The following is a 17,186-nucleotide window of genomic DNA, read 5'->3' on the forward strand; positions in this document are numbered from 1 at the left end:
AATGCCTTGCTGTGCCAACCCCACCACCTCCACCCACCTGGGCTCTGCCGACGGACACTGCGCCCGCGCCCGTCCCACGCCTGCCAGGCCCCCGAGGCCGCACTTCTGCTCAGACGAACCAACGTCCCCCCCAACTGTCGAGGCTGTGCTGAAAAGACGCACCGGCCAGGCGGAGGGTGGTGGCCAGCAGCTCCGGCCATGTGGTCCAAAGAGCGGGTCGGAGTGCAGAGAGAGCCCCCCAGACGGCGGCAGCACCTCTGCCTCGACGACCACGTTTCCTGAGAGTGGCGTGTCCCCCGGGAGAAGCCGTCCATGCCCAGGCAGCTGGCGGTGGGAGGCCTCGGGGCTGCAGGGCTGACCACGGGCCGAGGGCTCCGGGCCACCCAGGGCGCGGCTGTGCCTTCGGCTTCCACTTTCTAGTCCGCGGAAAAGCTGTGATGTCGGCAGCCCAAGCTCTGTGCTGCCCCGTGCGTCCTCCCCGGGCTCTGCCGCGGCAGGAGGGTTAGGGCCCTGCTTCTGTGTGTGTGCGCGCCCTGCACAAGCGCCCCTTCACGTGCGTGTGTGTCTGGGGTGGTGACCCGGGGTGGGCGTGGCGTCCGCGCAGGGCCGAGCGCGTGGCCGCCCGCCCGCCCGCCCCCACCCCGGCAGAGAGAGCTGGCCGGCCGTGACCTTTCTGGTGACCGTCCCCAGGGTGGGAGCCGGAGGTGCCAGCTGCGCCCCCAAACGGTGGTGGTCCCCAGTTTCCAGCTTCCCTTCAATCCAAAAAAATAAGTGCCACATTCTCAAATTAGGTGGGTCTGATCCTCTTCAGGCCTTAAAACATTAACTTATTTCAGAAGCTTTAATTTATCCCGTGGGGTTTCCTTGCGGAGAATCTCAGAGCAGGCAAGAGCCCGAGGCGGGCCGGCCCCTGGGCCAGTCCCCGCCCCGCTAGGCCTGTCTCGTGTCTTCTCAACACAAAATGCTTGTCCCAAAGCTGAGGCAACTTCCGCCCGTAACAGTTGGTTTCCGGTCTGTTACTTCACTGATCATCAGAGTCTGCGGAAAAACGGGGTCCTGCTTAGGCCCTGGGTCCCGCCCCCGGAGCCGACCGGCCCCGGCTCCACTGTGGGCCGAGGGCAGCCCTGGGGGCCTCGGCCGGGCCTGGTTGGGGGCTGAAGGCTGCAGGCACGCGGGCGGGAGAGCGGGGTGTGCCTGCTCCGCCCCAGGGGGGCCGCCTCAGGGCCAGCCTGTGCTCCCCGCAGCCCCGCCCCGCCCCCCACAAGCAGCTGTACTTGAACGTGGTCCGTGAAATACCTCTGCCCCCCCCACCCCCCACCCCTACCCCCGCGCTCCCGCTGGGGCCCAGATACAGGCGCCTGGAGAGGTCGGTGGGGCGTTCTCCCCGGAGTGTCCCCAGAGCAGTCGTGGCTGTGCTGGGCGAGCCCGGCCCCCGCCTCTCTCCTCCTGGCTCTGGGGCTCCCGGTGCGGCTGCACGCAAGTCGGATGCTGCCCTGCTCGGGCGGCGTCAGCCCCGTGGCGAGACCAGACTGAGGATCCAGCCCGCACTCGGCCCCACGCCAGGGCGGGCCTGTGCCCCGTCCCGAGGGAGAGGTGCCCGCCCCGGCGTGTCGCCCCAGGCCGCCCGGCCCTTGGGGGTCATTTGTATCTTCGAGCCTCTGAGATTCCAGACCGAGCGTGTCCCTGAGGGCGAGGCCGGTGCCCAGCAGCCTCCCCGCCCCGCGGCCGGCCCCGTGACCAGCACTGTGTTTACCCGCCCCGCGCCTTTGCAGCCCAGTTCATGTTCACGCTTTACATTGTGTGTCTGAGAGGGGCGGCCCCTGTACAGGTATTTATTACGCTTTCCAGACTTTCTGAATAGATTTTTGGAATAAACACGGGTTTTATGAAGTGCAATATTCTTCTACGCAATAGCCGCCCTTGGGACCCTCTCCACGGGGCCCCGGGTGAGGGCGCCTGCAGCAGGGGGCGGCGAGGAGAAAGGGCAGCGTTTCCCATCCCGTCGCCAGTGCCAGCCACACAGGCGTGGCCCCAAGCAGGGCCTCGAGGCCTGCGCGCCGCCCCACGGGCCCTTCTGGCAGGGCCAGCAGGCGGGCGAGGGCCAGGCGGGTCTGGGGGGAAGGAGGGAGACCACGGTCACCCCCCAGTCTCGCACCCACGCTCTGTCTCCTCCCAGCGCCTCCTTCCCGGGCCCCCACGTTTCCCTGGGCAGGGCCAAGTCCGAGATGGTGGCTTTTCCCGTCTCCGCTCCGCGCGCCTCCCCCAGGCTGCAACCTGGTCGCCGGTGTCCCCGCCCGCTGGGCCCCTCCGCTGCTCTACGGCTCCCCCAGTGGGCAGGGCCCCCGGGGGAGACCCTTGCGTGGTGCGCCCGCGCTGTAACAGGCCGCGCTGCGTCCCACAGCCCAGCATGCCCTGAGTCGTGCCGCCGCGGGGCCGGGCGTTCCCGAGAGGGTGAGGGGTTGCCCTGTCTGCTTCCTGCCGCTGTGCCCGCCCGGCCCTGCGTGTCCCCTTGTAGGACCAGGAGCCGGGTACAAGGCGCCGGCGGCCACACGGGGATACCCGACCCTGGAGGAAACACCCGTCTCCCACTTCCACCTGCGCCGCGGGCCCCAGTGCCACGTGGCCTTTAACCCCGCCCCGCCCCGGCCTGCACGGGACCCCGCGGGGCCGCTGCGGAGCAGGACGCTGAGGGGCCCTGGCGTGTCTGCAGGGGCGCGGGACGTGTTTGCTGAGCGTGAGCTGTGGGGCCCGGCTGTCTGACCCAGTTGTCTGGCACGACGTGGAGCAGGCGACCCTCCACAACGTCCCGTCATCTCAAGAGCTGGGCCAAGGGTCCCCCAGGGGCGCCCCCCTCAGCCACCGCCAGGGCACAGCCACGCTGGCCAGGGCACCTCGCACTCCCAGGGCCTTGGCCACCGCCCCCACTTGCCCCTGACCCTGCCGAGTCTTACAATGGACACGGCTCCCTGTCCTCCGGCAGGTGCACAGGTGGACACAGCCGTCGACAAAGGGCCGGAAGCAGGCACAGCCGCGCACCTGCAGGCGTGGAGAGGCCGTCGCTGGGCCTGGGGCTCGTGCTGAGCTGCATGGCCCATCGCGGGCCAGCAGCTAGACCCCGCAGCGGGCTGCCATGGTGACAGGTGACTGCTGCGTCCCGCTGCTGCCTCCTCGCCTACCTGCTGCTGCTGGGGCTGAGAGCGGGACAGCAGGACGCAGGCGGCGGGGCCAGGCCTGCAGGGGTGGACATGGTGACGCAGCCGTAACCGGCCGCAGGAAGGACAGTCCTCAGGCCCCGACGGCCAAGGGTGTCAGAGGCTGCGGGAGTACCAGGGCATGGAGCAGAGCCGGGGGTGCACACGGCCTTTGTAGAGAGACCCGTCCTCACAGACCGGCCCAGGCACACCCCGGAAGTGAGTCGTCTCACTGTGGAGACAGGAGCGAGCCCCCAGAGAAGAGCCCCCCCTGGGGCCCGGCAGGCCTCGCTCTCAGCAAGCCTGTCCCTCTGGGGGAGCTCTCTGCGCGCTGGTGTCTGTGCCAGCCCTGCCCTGCCTGCCCTGCCCCCTTCCTAGCCCCTGCCCTGCCTGCCCTGCCCTTTCATAACAAACCGGCCCTTCGGCTGTCCCTAAACATCTCTGCCTGTGGGGGGCTCGCCCTGTGCCTCTAGAGGGGGGCGCCGGTGGAGCTTTCTCAGGGGGAGCCCGAGGGCTGGCTCCCTGAACCCCGCGCCCCTGCACACCCATCACGCGCGTGTGATAGACGAGCCTGAGCGGCAGGTCGGACAGTGTTTCTTGGCTCGCTTGGCGCTGTGGGCAGACTACATGCGCCTGGTCGCGTGCGGGCTGGTTATGTCATGCGGCCTGGGCCAGCCTGGGCCTCAGGGGGGCACCGTCCTCCCCCACCCGGAGGCCTGAGGGCGGGTCTCCTCCTGTGGTCCTGACCCAAGGCCTCAGGCCAGGAGCAATCTGGGGGGTGAGCAGGGGAGGCGCTGAACTGAGTCAGGATAGTCTCTGCCAGCCCTTGGTGCGGGAGGACATCTCCACCGACAGCGCGAGTGTCCCACCCGCCGCTAGAGGCCAGAGTCAGCCCGAATCCAGCAGGCGGGCCGCAGGGGAAGCCCGCTCACCCGGCAGGCTCACTGGCAGCGCGCACGTGGGCAGCTACCCCTCCCAGATGGGGCGGGAGGGCCCCGGGGACAGCCCGCAGGTCCTGCCCTGGCCGCCTCCCCAGAGCTAAGCAGAGACCGGAGCCCTGCCACGGGGCAAGATGGGGCTGCCCGGGCTGTGCTGCCCCAGCTCTCGCTGTCTCGGGTGTTTCCGTTTCCCCATCAAAACCCCCTTGGGGGGCTAAACGCTACTTAGCAAGCACTTCAGTAGAGAAGCTCTTTACGCCCCTGCGGGAAAATGATGCAAAAGCGGTGACATGGGGTGAACACACCTGGGGAGCCCCGAGGAGGATGCTCAGAGGACAGACCTGCTGGCAGGCCCTGCACCCACACTTCCACAGCACCCCCAGTGGGGGGCCCTGCCGAGGAGCACGGCCCGGTTTGTGACTTAGTGAAATGCTGCCTCCGGGGCCGCCACACGGGGTCACACGCACACGTGGCCCCGGCCCTTCAGCGGCGCGCGCCGCTCTTACCCGAGCCGCGGCCACGATGCCTCTGCTCCCGGGCGCTGGCTCGGCGCAGCCCTGTCATCCACAACACTTCCCAAGGCCACATCCAGACCCTTTGTCTGGGCTCCCCCCCACGGCAGCACGTCCCCCCCGCGGGCCCTGAGCGCAGGTCTCTGCACGTCCTCCAGCCCCAGCGGGGCCAGTGGCCGGCCCGCTCCCTGGAGCCCCCTCCCTCCTGCGCTGAGCCCATGCTCCCTCCTCTTCCCCCACCCCCTTTCTCCAGTTGGAAGGCAGAACGCCCACCTGTCCAGGTTTACCTGAGCCCGGAGCAGCACCTGCCAGCCGCTGGGCGGCCCTGCCATGGGGCAGAGAGGCACGGGATGGGCGCACACAAGGGCCTGGCTGCTTCCCTCCCTGGAAAATCCTCCCCTCCCTCCTGGGCCCTCCACGCCCAAGTCTCTGGAAAGCTTGACATGGACACCGGCCCACAGCGCGTGGAAGCAGAGACGTGCGCACCGGGCCGCTGGAGGTCACAGGTTCAAATCCCAGCTCCTGCCTCAGCACCCGCACAGGGTCAGTCAGAGGGAGGTGTGGCCCAGCCGGGACAGGACGGAGGGGGTGCCGGCCCCCTGGTCCCTCCTGGGGCTGGCAGGGCCCTGCGACGCCACTTCCTCAGGTAACTGTTGCTCCAGTGCAGCTTCCCTCTTGGCCTAGAAGCCAAAGAGAACGGATGAGGTCAAACCAAATATTAGCTTCCAGATCAGCCCAGAAGGGCACCCGGACCCGGCACCCGCCGGCGCGTGCAGCCTGAGCCAGCGAACCCTGTCGCGCCAGCCGCTTTGTAGGTGAAAGGTTTCTGGAGAAATCAACCAATGCGGTCGACTCCCCGCGAGCGGCCGGGTCAGCTCTCCGGTGTTGGGACCTTCGCTTTAGCGCGCCACCACCTGCTGGTGAGCCTGAGGCCGGATGAGGCCTCAGCACCCAGGTCCCCAGCCGGTCCCCCGGGGAGCTGCAGAGCTGCAGCTTCTCAGGTGAAACTGGCCAAGAGGAGAGCAACCCCTGGCCACTGCCCCAGGCCCTGTGGCGCGCCAGAGGGCGCCTGGGATGCACCCAGAGGCACCAGCAGGCAGCCCCACCTCAGGCAGGAGGGGGCGGGGAGGGGGATGCAGCTTATAATAAATTCACAGGCATGAAAAACTGTTCAACCGATGTTAGGTAACCAGAATGTACATCCATTTCTCAACTGCTTGGACGTCACTTAGGAAGGGGGACGAGGAGCGGAGTTGGCAGATCTGCAGTGGCCCTAAGTGTCTCCATTCCGAGCCAAGGATGAAGGCAGCGGAGGGAAGCTTTGTCTGCCCGCAGGCCAACCGGCTTCTGCCCACAGACCTGTGAGTGCAGGAGGAGACACGGCGACCTGTGGCCCGAGAAAGAGGCCGCACGGGAGCCTTGAGTCCTCTTGCCTGGCTGCTGGGGGCCACAGAACCCATTTCTGCCACAAGGGCAGGCAGCCCAGCAAGCGGCCCGGGCTCTGAAGGGAGCTGCTGTCACTCTCCCCGCGCCGCGCCTCCCGAGGACTCCTACCCAATTGCCACCTCACGCTCCAAGCAGGCACGCTGGCCAGCGCCACGGCCAGAAACTGTCCAGCTGATGGGCTTCCCTGGTGGTGCAGGGGTTAAGCAGAGCGCACTGAAGCTGTCCGCAGCCGCTGCAGCATGAGTTTGATCCCCCAGACCCCTCCTGCCTCCCCGCTGCCCCCTCAGTGTCTCTGCCTGTTCTGTTCCCCACTCTGTCTCTGGGGAGTCCTCGCACCCCTGCACCTCTGGCCTGCACCCCAGCTCTTGTATGCATACATAAATAAGTCTTTAAAAAAGAAAAAAGAAAAGAAATTGTCCCGCCGACAGGCACCGGCCGGGAGCTGCTGTTTCACAGCAGCTGAAACATCCGTGACCCTGGGGTGTTCGCTGGGCCTGGGGCCCGGCAGCTGGCGCTGGGCAGCTGGCAGAGTTTACCGAGGGCTGTTGTCCTGCGCCTGCCTTCGGGTTTCTGGGATGAAGGCGCGTCTGCCAAGAGGTGGACAAAGACGGCGTGCTCAATAAAGAGGAAATTACTGAATAAAAACTACTCGTGACCCAGCGAGACGGGCACTTCGGATACAAATCCGTGATACGGGCCTCACAGGCCTCACAGGCCTCGCGGACCCTCCACAGCCGGGTCGGCCGAGGGGAGGCCGCGGGGCGGGGGGCGCTGCGTGGGGGGGTGAGGGCACGGGCTGGCCACGGCCCCTCTCCTCGGGGCTGCGTCCCCCGTTCCAGCAGGAACAGTCCCCAGCCCCGCTTCCCGCCCCCAGCAGCACCCCAACTCTCCCCCAGCAGCACCCCAACTCTCCTCCGGCGCCCCGGACACGACCCAGGCGTTCCTCCGTCCACGCGCAGCCAGCTGCGCCTGACCTGTCCTCACAGCCTGAGGGCCCTTCCCCGCCGCCCCCGACCCCCACCCCCCCACTCCCCGCCCCATCCCCCCTCCCCATCCCCCTCCCCCTCCCCATCCCCCCCCTCCCGGCAAAGGGGATTTCCAGTGGAAACAGAAACGGGGGTCCCCGCCGCAGCCCAGGGGGTCGGGGCGCCCTTGGGGGTCGACGGCGGTGCCCCGCGAGTCGGGGCGCCCTTGGGGGGCGGGGGCCGGGCCCACGCGGGTCGAGGTGCCCTTGGGGGGCGGGGGCCGGGCCCGCGCGGGGCGGGGCGCCCTTGGGGGCCCACGCAGGCGGGGGAGCCGCCCGCGCGTTCCGAGGACAGCCGCAGCGCGGGGCGGGGGGCGGGGGGCGGGGGGCGGGCGCCCGGCAACCGCCAGCCAATCCCCGCGGCGCCGGCCATGTTCCCGCGGCCCCGCCCCCTCGGGCCGAGGGGCGGGGGGAGGGCGCGGCCCGCGCCGGCCAATCCGCGCCGCCGCCGGCCGCCCCGCGCCCTGCGATTGGACGGTTGGGCGGGGCGGGCGCCGCGGCGTCGGGCGGGGGCGGGGGCGGGCGGGGGCGGGCGGGGCCTCCCTCGGCGCTGCGCGTGCCCGGCGCGGCGGCGGCGCATCGGCGGGCATGGCGGGCGCGCTGGCGCGCAGGGCGGCGGACTACCTCCGCAGCCGCGACTTCCGCGACTACCTGCTCAGGTGACCCGCGGCGGGCGGGCGGGCGCGGGCGGGGACCCCGGCCCGGGCGCGGGGGGCGCAGGGGCGCGGGGGGCCGGGGGCGCAGGGGCCGGGGGGCCGGGGGCGCGGGGGGCGCAGGGGCGCGGGGGGCGGGGGCGCGGGGGGCCGGGGGCGCGGGGGGCCGGGGGGCGCGGGGGGCCGGGGGGCCGGGGGCGCGGGGGGCCGGGGGCGCGGGGGGCCGGGGGCGCGGGGGGCCGGGGGCGCGGGGGGCCGGGGCCGGGGCCGCGGCGCCCGCGGGTGTCCGCCCCGCGGGGCCCGGGCTGGGGCGCAGCGAGGGGGGGGGCGGCCTCCGCGGCGGACGGCGGCGCCCCAAGGGCACGCGGCGCGCGTCCTTCCCGCCGGGCCAGGGCGCGGGGGGGGCGCGGCCTCCCCGTCTCGGCCGCCCGGCGCCGGCCCGGCCCTGCGGGAGGGTTTGGTGCGCGAGAGGCCGCGCTCCCCCCCCCCCCCCCCCGCCGGCGCGGGCCCGGGGGAAGCGGCGTTTCCAGGCGCTGGAAGGCGGGAGCCGCGGCGGGCAGGGCGGCGCCGCGGGCGGCAGCCGGGGCACCCGGGCCCGCGGACGGGCTCCCGTCGGGCCTGGCCGGCGCCGTGGTGCTGCGCGCGGCCCTCCCGCCCGGCGGCCGCCGTGAGGGCAGGAGTCCCGCCGGGCAGAGGGAAGAGCCGGGCAGCAGCTTCTCGCCCCCGCGCGGCCTCGCCCCGTCCGTCCCCAGGCCCGGGCCGCGCGGGCCCCGGTCAGGCCGTGGGGGCGGCAGGGCTGCAGCACCGAGCGTGTTCCTGGTCCCTCCTGCCAAGTGTCGCCGGTTTTGAATCTTCGGGTTTTTACTGACGTTCTCTCCTTGTGGACCTTGTAATAGTGGCCGGCCAAGGTCAAAGGGGGGAGACGAGGTCACTACTCACCGGGGGTCTCCAAGGGGGAGGCCTCTCGTCCGGCGTGGCGTGTCCCCTTGGCCTGGGGCAGGTGCTCATCTCTTCCCTGGCAGGACTGGCCAGCCCATTCCCAGGAGGAGGGCCTGGCCTGGAGGGTGCCGGCCGCCCCGCTGGCTGCTTGCTGAGCGCCAGCTGTCCGGGCCCTGCCTGCTCCCCTAAGGTCAGCTGCACGCGGCGCGGCGGCACCTCTCCTTTCTGGCTCCGGCGTTGCTTGAGTAAAGCAAGGCAGACTTGCAGCATCCAGGAAGGCCCTGCGATGGGGCACCTGACGACAGTTCAAGGGGGCGCCCCAAGCCAGGGGGCCCTGAGCCCACAGCCGCTGGGCTGCAGCACACCTCTCCGGAGGGGGTTCACTGCCCGTGCCGGGTGCAGCCCTCTGTGAGACTGACCGGCCCCTCCCTGGCCCGTCTGTCCCTCTCTGAACAGCTTGTTCTGCAGGTGTGGGGGGAGGTCGCCCCAGTGTGGGTGTGTCCGGGCTCCCCATCTGAATCACTGTTGTGCAGCCCCCAAAGTGGCCCGGCCGCCTTGGGGTCCCCGCCGCTCGGGGCTGCCCGCGACCTGCCACAGCCTCGGAGGGCACTTGGGGGTCTGGAGCCCAACTGCAGGAGCTTCCATGGGAGCCTCTTCCCCTGGACAGAGCAGCCTTCCTCCTGGACTTGGCCAGGGAGGCGCCCCTGTCCCCACCTTCCTCGTGAGAGAACAAACCCCCTCCCGGGGCGGCTCGCGGCAGGACGGGGGCTTCAAACTAACACCCTTCTGGAAACAAAAATATGCGGAGCGGCTTCGCTCAGCTTCTTACTGGGTCGCAGCATCCCCCGTGCGCCACCTGGCGCTTGTTTTCGTCCTTCGGACTCGCCGTTCCTGCAACTCCCTCCATTTTTTCAGCACAAAGTTGACATCACATTTCCCACAGAGGGTGAATTTCTGTCAGTCAGGTTCTGGGAACACGGCTGAGATGACTTTCTCACGGAAGGGACCTTCCAAGAAGCAGGAGGAAGAGGCCGGGCCCGGCCCAGAATGGAAGACCAGACAGCGGCGAGGGCGGCCCGCGGGCCCGAGCGCCGTGAGCAGCCGCCGCCTCTGCTGGTCTGGCGCGCGGCGGGGCCGTGGCCTGGGCTGTGAGCCGCGGGCTGGGGTTGCGCCCGCCTGGGCCTGGCCGGGCCGTCCGACAACGCGCAGTCTCTGCGTCTCCGTCGCCTCAGCCCCCGCGCCCCGGGCGCGCTCTTCCTCTTCCCGGCGGCTGCCACCCCTTCGCACGCCTGTCTTTGTTCCTGCCTTCATGGGGACTGAGAATCAAGAACTTTCTGGATCTCTGTTATCTTTTTTTTTTTTTTTGGAAACGGTTTCCCTCCGGTCTTTCTTGGTAGAGTGAGAGAAGAGAGTCTTTTTAGCTCTTTTCCCCCGGAGTTTTGGATCAAGAATGGAGGAAGAGGGGCCTCCCTGGTGGCACGGGGGGGGGGGGGAGTCTCGGCGCTGTGAAGCTGTCGGCAGCCACTGCAGCGCAAGTTCCATCCCCGGCCGGGGAGTGACCCACAGGACGCCCCAGACCTCCCCTGACTTGCCCGCTGCTCCCCTCAGCCATGGATTTCAGTAGATCCACCTGTTCTGCTCCCCACGCTGTCTCTGGGGAGTCTTCTCACCCCCCCACACACACACCTCCGGCTTGCACCCCAGCTCTTGTAGGCATGAATAAATCTTGAAAAAAAAAGAATAAAGGAAGAAGAGCAAGTAGGTTTCCAGATGGGGCGTGTATTTTGGTGGCTGAGCCAGCCGAGCTCTGTGCAGATCTGCCCCAGAGAGCCCCCCTGGGGAGGCCGCGGACTCGGATGCCTGCCTCAAGGAAGTTCCCTTCGGGAGGACGCGGGCAGCAGGGCTTTAAAGCCCGTTCGCCATCTCGCGGGCCTGGCAGTCTCCAGCTCGGGAGGGTTCGCCGAGACCGTCCGCAGCTGGCAAGGGCCCGTCTGCGTTCACGGGGGCGTAGCTGCTCGGCGGCCTCCGGGGTCACCCTGACCCCAGGACAGGCGTGGCGGCGCTGCAGAGCTGGCGTCAGCCTGGGCCTCACATATCCGCCGCCTGAGAGGCTTGTCCAGCCAAGCAGAAAGCCTGCCCCGCTCCGGATGCCAAACTTGGAATGCCAAAACCGGACACTGGTCTAGGGCTCAAGGCAAAACAGTGGCGCCGAAGAACGGCCGGCCTAGCAGACCAGGCTTCCGGCACCGCCCCACACCTGCTCCCGGCCACCCAGCGCCGCCTGCCCTGCCCTCGCTGCCCCTTCCCTGCCCTGCGCCTGCAACTCTGGGCGAAGCCCAAAGCTCTGAAGGCAGACCTGGCACCGAGAGTCTCAGAGCACCGGGACAGGCTCCGTCTCCAGGCCTCGCCTGCCAGACAAGTTAGTGCGGCCAGCACCTGCCGCGGCTGCCCCGTCTCCAGCTGTCGCGCTTCTTCCGCCTCAACTCGGGCTGGAAAACCGGGCGCGGCTTGGCAGGAGATGGGAAGCGCCAGGAGGTTCCGGCGGCCAGAACTGCCTTTGGGAGGCCCCGGCCTGGCCGCCCGCCCGCTCCGGCGCTGCCACAGACGGCTCTGCCGGGCGTCGCTGGCGCAGTCGGAGCTGGCGGGGGCCTGTCCCGGCATCTCCAGAGAAGGCAGAGGCCGCCAGTCGCGGCGTGAAAGCGGGAGAGACGCGGCAGGCCCAGGAGACGTGAGGAGGAGGAAAATGGGCTCAGAAGAAACTGACAGGCCAGGCCGGGTCCCCGCCGAGGCGAGAGCAAGACCAGCCCCGAGGAGCAGCGCCCTTGCTCTCACCCCCGAGGACTGGACCGCGCGTGGGGTCTGGACGGAACAGCCGAGGCTGCGCGGCCCCCACGGCCCCGGCTTCCGCGCGGGCTCACCGCGTCCCCGCGTGACGGGCTGGTCTCGTGAACTCACCGTCGTGAGGACAGACGCCGACTGGCCGGCCTGTCTCTCCCGGCCCGCCCGCCGCCCCAGGGAGCCCCGCGCCGAGCGCACTCACAGTGGCTCCGTCACGGCGGAGCTGTTGTCGCCTTTCCCAGGCCGGGCGGGGCGAGAGGCGGGCGCCCTCCCCGGACCCCGTCTGCCCCGAGGCCCCCGCCCCGCGCGCCCACGGGCGGAGTCCGGTGCTGAGGACGAAGCTCCCCGACAGGAGCCGCCCCGGGTGTCGTAGCTCTCGACAGACACGCCCGGCTGCGCGCTCGGGCCTCCTGACCGCTGCGTGGACACGGCCAGAACCGCATTTGGTTGCGAGTCTTGATGAAGGGTGTTACCATTTCATTCCGGCAGAGAATAAGTGGGTGTTTAGCACTTCGCCTCGACAGAGAAAGTCAGCGCTACCAGCACGAGTCGCCGTTTCAGAAAGAAACGTGACCCGCTCTAGAACCTTCCACGTGCTTCTAGGTGGTGTCAGCTTTGGCCTTCAAAGAGCAGTTCGCTCAGCCCTGGCGGTGTCCACTGGTCGCTCCCCCGGGAGGTCCCTCGTGAGCATTGCGCCGCCGGCCACAGGGCCCGGCGTCCAGGAGGGAGCAGGTGTGACTCTCCAGGCTCTTGGGTCTGTTTTGGGGGCTCACCTGGTGATCATCTCTTAGCAGGCAACAGTGGAAAGTGCGTGTTCATGGGGCTCTGCAGCGCTCGGCTCTCCCCAGCCTGTGGTCTTGAGCGAAAGCCCGTGCTGCCCGCCCGCATCCGCCCCGCCCGGAGGCCGCCGCGCCCCAGGAACAGGTGCCTGCGGGCCGCGCTCGAGTCAGAGTATTTTGTGACGTGTTGGAGTAAATAAGCTTAATAAAGCTCTCTTGTTTCCTTTTACTTTGTTAATGCGACTTCTAGAAAATTGCCGGTTCCCTGTGCGGCTCTTTCTGGTGAGCTGCATCGTTTTCCCCGGAACGGTGCTCTCCTGCGGCTCGGCGCCGAGAGCTCAGGCTCACCTTTCCCAGGCTTAAGGGTGTGTCGGGCCGGTTGTCGCGGGAACCGTGGCTTCTCTGCAAGAGCCGCCGACCGGTCCCGTGGCTCCCGCGCGCTGCAGCAGAGGACGCGGAGCGCGGGGCCGAGCTCGGCGTGGAGCCCCGTCTTGGACGGCATCTCATCTTTTCTCTTCTTTCCCTCCATGCCTCCCGCCTGGACTCGGCCGCGCCTCGCCGCACAGCACGGTAAGACGGTCCCTCTCCTCCCTTCCAGGGCTGTGCCCCGGCGTGCGCGGGCGGCAGGCTTCCGGGCTAGGGGCTGGCCCAGTGTCCCTGGGCGTCTGTCCCCTCGGGATGCCACCACCTGCGGGACGGTGCCGGGGTGGCCATGGCCAGCAGTGGGGTGAGACGGGGGCGCTGGCCTGCCTGAGGGGTGCGGGGGCACCATGACTTCCTGAGGCCAAATGACCTTCTTAGGAAACCCGCCTCTGCGCAGCTCGGTGCTGGCAGCCAGAAGCCCGCCGCCCGCGCTACGCCCCTCGCAGCCCGACTGCCGCCCTCCCCTCTGCCCAGTGTGGGTGGCGCTGCAGGCCCCAGGCTGGCGGCTGAGCCCCCGCACCGCCCAGGAAGCGCCCGAGCAGGGAAAGGAAGGTCGGACGCAGGGGAGGGCCCCAGGAGACATAAGAGGCCCCTTCCCAGCGAGTGTCGGGGCGGCAGGGGCAGCAGGAGCTAGGGGTTCACGCCCGCGGGCTCCGCCCTGCCCCAGGGCCTCTGCTGCTGTCGGACACGTGGAGCTGCCCGCGGCCAGCGGTCGGTTCTGCTGTGTGTGCTCCTCCGGATTCCCGCCTGCCTCCCGTCTGGCTTGGCTTCTGGCGACTCCTAGTTGGCGTGCGGTCAAGCGAGGGCCGTTGCCGCTGCGCAGTGCCCTGTGACCAGGCCGCCAAAGGCGGCCTCTTCGTATGTTAAAGTAGCTGCACGTTGTACACAAATAAAACACATTTTCATGGGCCAAAGCCACAGGACTTCCGCCTCCAAAATTAGACAACGAGTGGATGTGGCCCCTGCGCACCCCTCAAGGCACGGTGACAGAGGGGTGGGTCGAGGCTCGCCGCAGCGGCTCCAGGAAGCACAGGTCTGCGGGACCCGGTCCCTAGTCACACCCTCCATGTCCGGGGGCCCTCCCAGAGCCGCTGGCCCGGCGCCGGCTCGGCGCCGGCTCGCACGCAAACGCCAGGGCCCGCCTCCGAGCCACCGTCCGGGGCTGCACCGCAGGGGTGAGGTGAAAACTGACGCTGAGGACTCGCAGCCGCCCGTGGCCCCCTAACTTTCCTCTCCTTCCCCTCGCATCTCTTGACAGCACTTCTGGGGCCCAGTCGCCAACTGGGGTCTCCCCATAGCCGCCATCAATGACATGAAGAAGTCCCCAGAGATCATCAGCGGGCGGATGACCTTCGGTAAGGGCGAGGGCGCACCCTGTGTCCCCAGAGGCTGCAGGCGCCCCAGGCCGCTCAAACTGTGATCCTCCAGGGAGGCCACTGTAAATATTTGCCTGAGTGCCAGGCTGTTTGCCTTTCAGGTGGAGCCTCTGCGTGTGTGTGGGGGGGGGGGTGTCCACTGGACTTTGCTTGGGAAGCCTCACGTCCCTGGGGCCTAGCTGGGGTCGGGAACAGACTCCCACACAGGGGCTGTGGACACTGGGGGGCACGGAGACAAGGGCCAGGCCGCGCACAGCCCACACTCTTGTCCTGCCCAAGAGGGTTACTCACTGGCCAGGCTAGCAGGCAGCTCTCCCCTCGGCCATGCCCGCGCCCCCGCTGTCAGTCACTGCCCCTCTGCTCTGCCGCCGCAGCCCTCTGCTGTTACTCCCTGACCTTCATGAGATTCGCCTACAAGGTCCAGCCTCGAAACTGGCTCCTCCTGGCGTGCCACGCCACCAACGAGGTGGCCCAGCTCATCCAGGGCGGCCGGCTCATCAAGTACGAGTAAGCAGCCCCTTGCCGCTGTGTCCGGGGAATCTGGAGCGCAGCTCCGGGCCTGTTAGGAGGGGCTGGGGGCCTGGGAGGAGGGCTGGGCGTATTGGGGGTGTGGGGGTGTGGTGATGTGGGGGTGGGGGTGGGGGTGATATGGTGTGTGATATGGGTGATATGGCGCGTGTGTGTGGTGCGGGGTGTGGCGCCACTTGCCGGGGACCAGCCTCCGGCAAAATGTCGTGTCAGGGTTTCTGAAAGGATGAGACGGCGTCGGCGAATGATTTGAAACTTAGGGACTGGGGGGAAGGGAATGAGAAGACACCGACACTTGGTGAGGTGCTAGTATCTTCTGCCCGAAAGGCTCAGCAGATTCTTTATTTATACGTTTTTTGCAAGCATTGAGATTACATTATCAAGTTCATAGAAACAAAGCAGAAACAATTAGCGCATCTCTTTTTTGTGCTCTCAGCAAGAAGGCAATAAAAAACTAAGTCTTACACTAAAATTTATTGTTTCAGCTAAACAATAACCTAACACAATTGATAGTCACCAGAACATTCCCATCAGCTAAAGCTTAAGCAAAGAAAGAATTTTTTTTATTCTCATGGCCTTCACACCAGGGGCCGGCTGCTACTCAGCTATCAGAACTTTCTCTACCTAGAAACTTCTTAACTCAAATAGTTTCATTTAAAAACTTTCCCAAGAAACTGCAAGGGAAGGCAAAAAAAACCTTACAATAATAGTTGTATTGTAATGCTTGTCAGGCATGTTTAATAAACCATCTCCCATTGTCAAGTGGGCCAAATTGTTTAATAATTAGTTTTTAAGAAATAATTTTCCGTGTCGTTTATTTACTGTATATTGATGTATATAATGTAGTGCCTGATGTGCCTTTTGGGAAATTTTTTTCCTTTTATGACCAAGAACAAAAAGTGAAGGAATGTTAGATCTTCAGCCCCATGGTGTGAGGCACAAGGAATCTTCGGCCCCACGGTGTGAGGCCCTTTGAGCTTCGCTGCTTGCCAGTAGTTTATCTGGCTGGGGCTCCAAGGCCTCCTGCAGCGGTGTGTGATATGGGTGATATGGTGCGTGTGTGTGGTGCGGGGTGTGGTGTGGTGTGTGTGTGTGGCGTGTGTGGCGTGGGGCGGGTGTGGTGTGTGTGGGGCGCGGGGTGCGCACACACCGGCCGTGGGCAGTCAGGAAACGTGACCCGAGCCCAGCTGTGTGAGCCCGCGGTGGCGGGGCGCCCCTGGGCGGCAGGCCTCACGGGCTGTCCCCTCTGCTTGCTTCCAGGATGACGAAAAGGGCCAAGTAACGGCGAGGCGAGGCCGCGTGGCGCTGGCGCCGTCTCCTGCGGGCCGTCGTCCGGGCCCCGCAGCCGCAGTCTTTACTGACCAGACTTTTTATGGACGTGGCCGAGACCCCGCCGACTCGTGGCCGCCCCGCCCTGGCTGCGAGCCGCCCGCCAGTGCACCTTCCCCGCGGGCCAGCAGAGCCCACGGGCCCACGCGCTGCTTCTCACAGGCAATAAACGACCCAGACGCTTGTCCGATGAGCACGATTCTCTGCTGTGTGTGCCGCGGCCTCTCCCGGAGAGACCCCGCAGCGGCGGGGGGGGGGGGGGGGGGTTGCAGGGCTGGGGTGGCGGGCCTCGAGCAAGGCGCACTGTCCTCATGGCGCCTCGCGGCCTCTGAACCCCGCTGGCCCTGCGTGCCCCGGGTCCTCACTGAGCCCTCGGCCCTGGGGACAGACGTGGCTTCTAGCGGGTGGCTGGGCGCCGGCCCCCAGGCCCAGGCCTCGCAGGGAAGGCACATGCCCGAGCCCAGGCCAGGGAGGACAGCGCTCCTGAGGCACGCCCCGCAGGCGCAGGCTCCTCCCGCCACCCCGTCACCGCTCCTCCTGGGGCCGGGTCTGTCCCTGTCTGCTGGGCCGTGCGCTAGTCTCGCTGTTAAGTGAGGTGCCCCCTCAGAGCCTCAGCTCCTCCCGGGGTGCCTGCCAGTGGGTATCAGCCCCGTTGGGCACCGCCGGGCCCCAGGGCTCAGGAGTAGGCCCTGGAGGTCAGAAGGCAGCATCCGAGAGAGTCCAGGCCATGCCTGGTCAGTGAACTTGTCTCCCACAAGAGCACGGGGTGCGAGGCAGAGGCTCCAGCCCCAGAGGGCCCGGCCACCGGGGACTCATGGCTAAGAGTCCAGCAAACCCTGAGGGCAGAGACCCCCCCCCTCCCCGCCCCACCTCCCACAGCCCATTGACAGGAGCCAGAGCTCAGACGGGGCTGAGGCAGGGCCTCGGAAGCGCCCCGGCCCCCCTCCCGGCACAGCCCCCCCGTGCAGAGGCGGGAACATGGCGCGAGCCCTCACCCGCACTCTTGCCGGGCTCTGTCTCCTGCTGGGACACCCAGGGCGGGCCTCAGAGCCCGGGGACTGGGCCGGGGGCGCGTGCACGGCGCTTCGCAGCCTGCGGCCCACGCGCACCCCGCCCCGCCCGAGGCCTGCCGGTCGTCTCAGCGCGGGAGGCAGCTGTCAAGGCCCCAGCCGCACCAACCGTGTGAAACCGCAATGCCGGGTGCTGCGGC

General features: G+C 67.9%; 1 protein-coding gene across 1 annotated transcript; it reads left to right on the plus strand.

Annotated features, from left to right (window-relative positions):
* Nucleotides 1-7,699: 7,699 nt before the first annotated feature.
* Nucleotides 7,700-16,159, plus strand: MPC1 (mitochondrial pyruvate carrier 1; the record flags this gene model as incomplete). Its single annotated transcript, XM_084259565.1, has 5 exons — nucleotides 7,700-7,770; nucleotides 12,887-12,890; nucleotides 14,002-14,098; nucleotides 14,494-14,626; nucleotides 15,908-16,159. 5 exons carry the CDS (start codon nucleotides 7,700-7,702, stop codon nucleotides 15,927-15,929), a joined length of 327 nt encoding a protein of 108 aa, XP_084115691.1. The 3' UTR covers nucleotides 15,930-16,159.
* Between the last annotated feature and the right edge of the window lie 1,027 nt (nucleotides 16,160-17,186).

The sequence above is a fragment of the Talpa europaea genome (assembly GCF_964194135.1).
Source record: "Talpa europaea genome assembly, chromosome: 2".
NCBI lineage: Eukaryota > Metazoa > Chordata > Mammalia > Eulipotyphla > Talpidae > Talpa > Talpa europaea.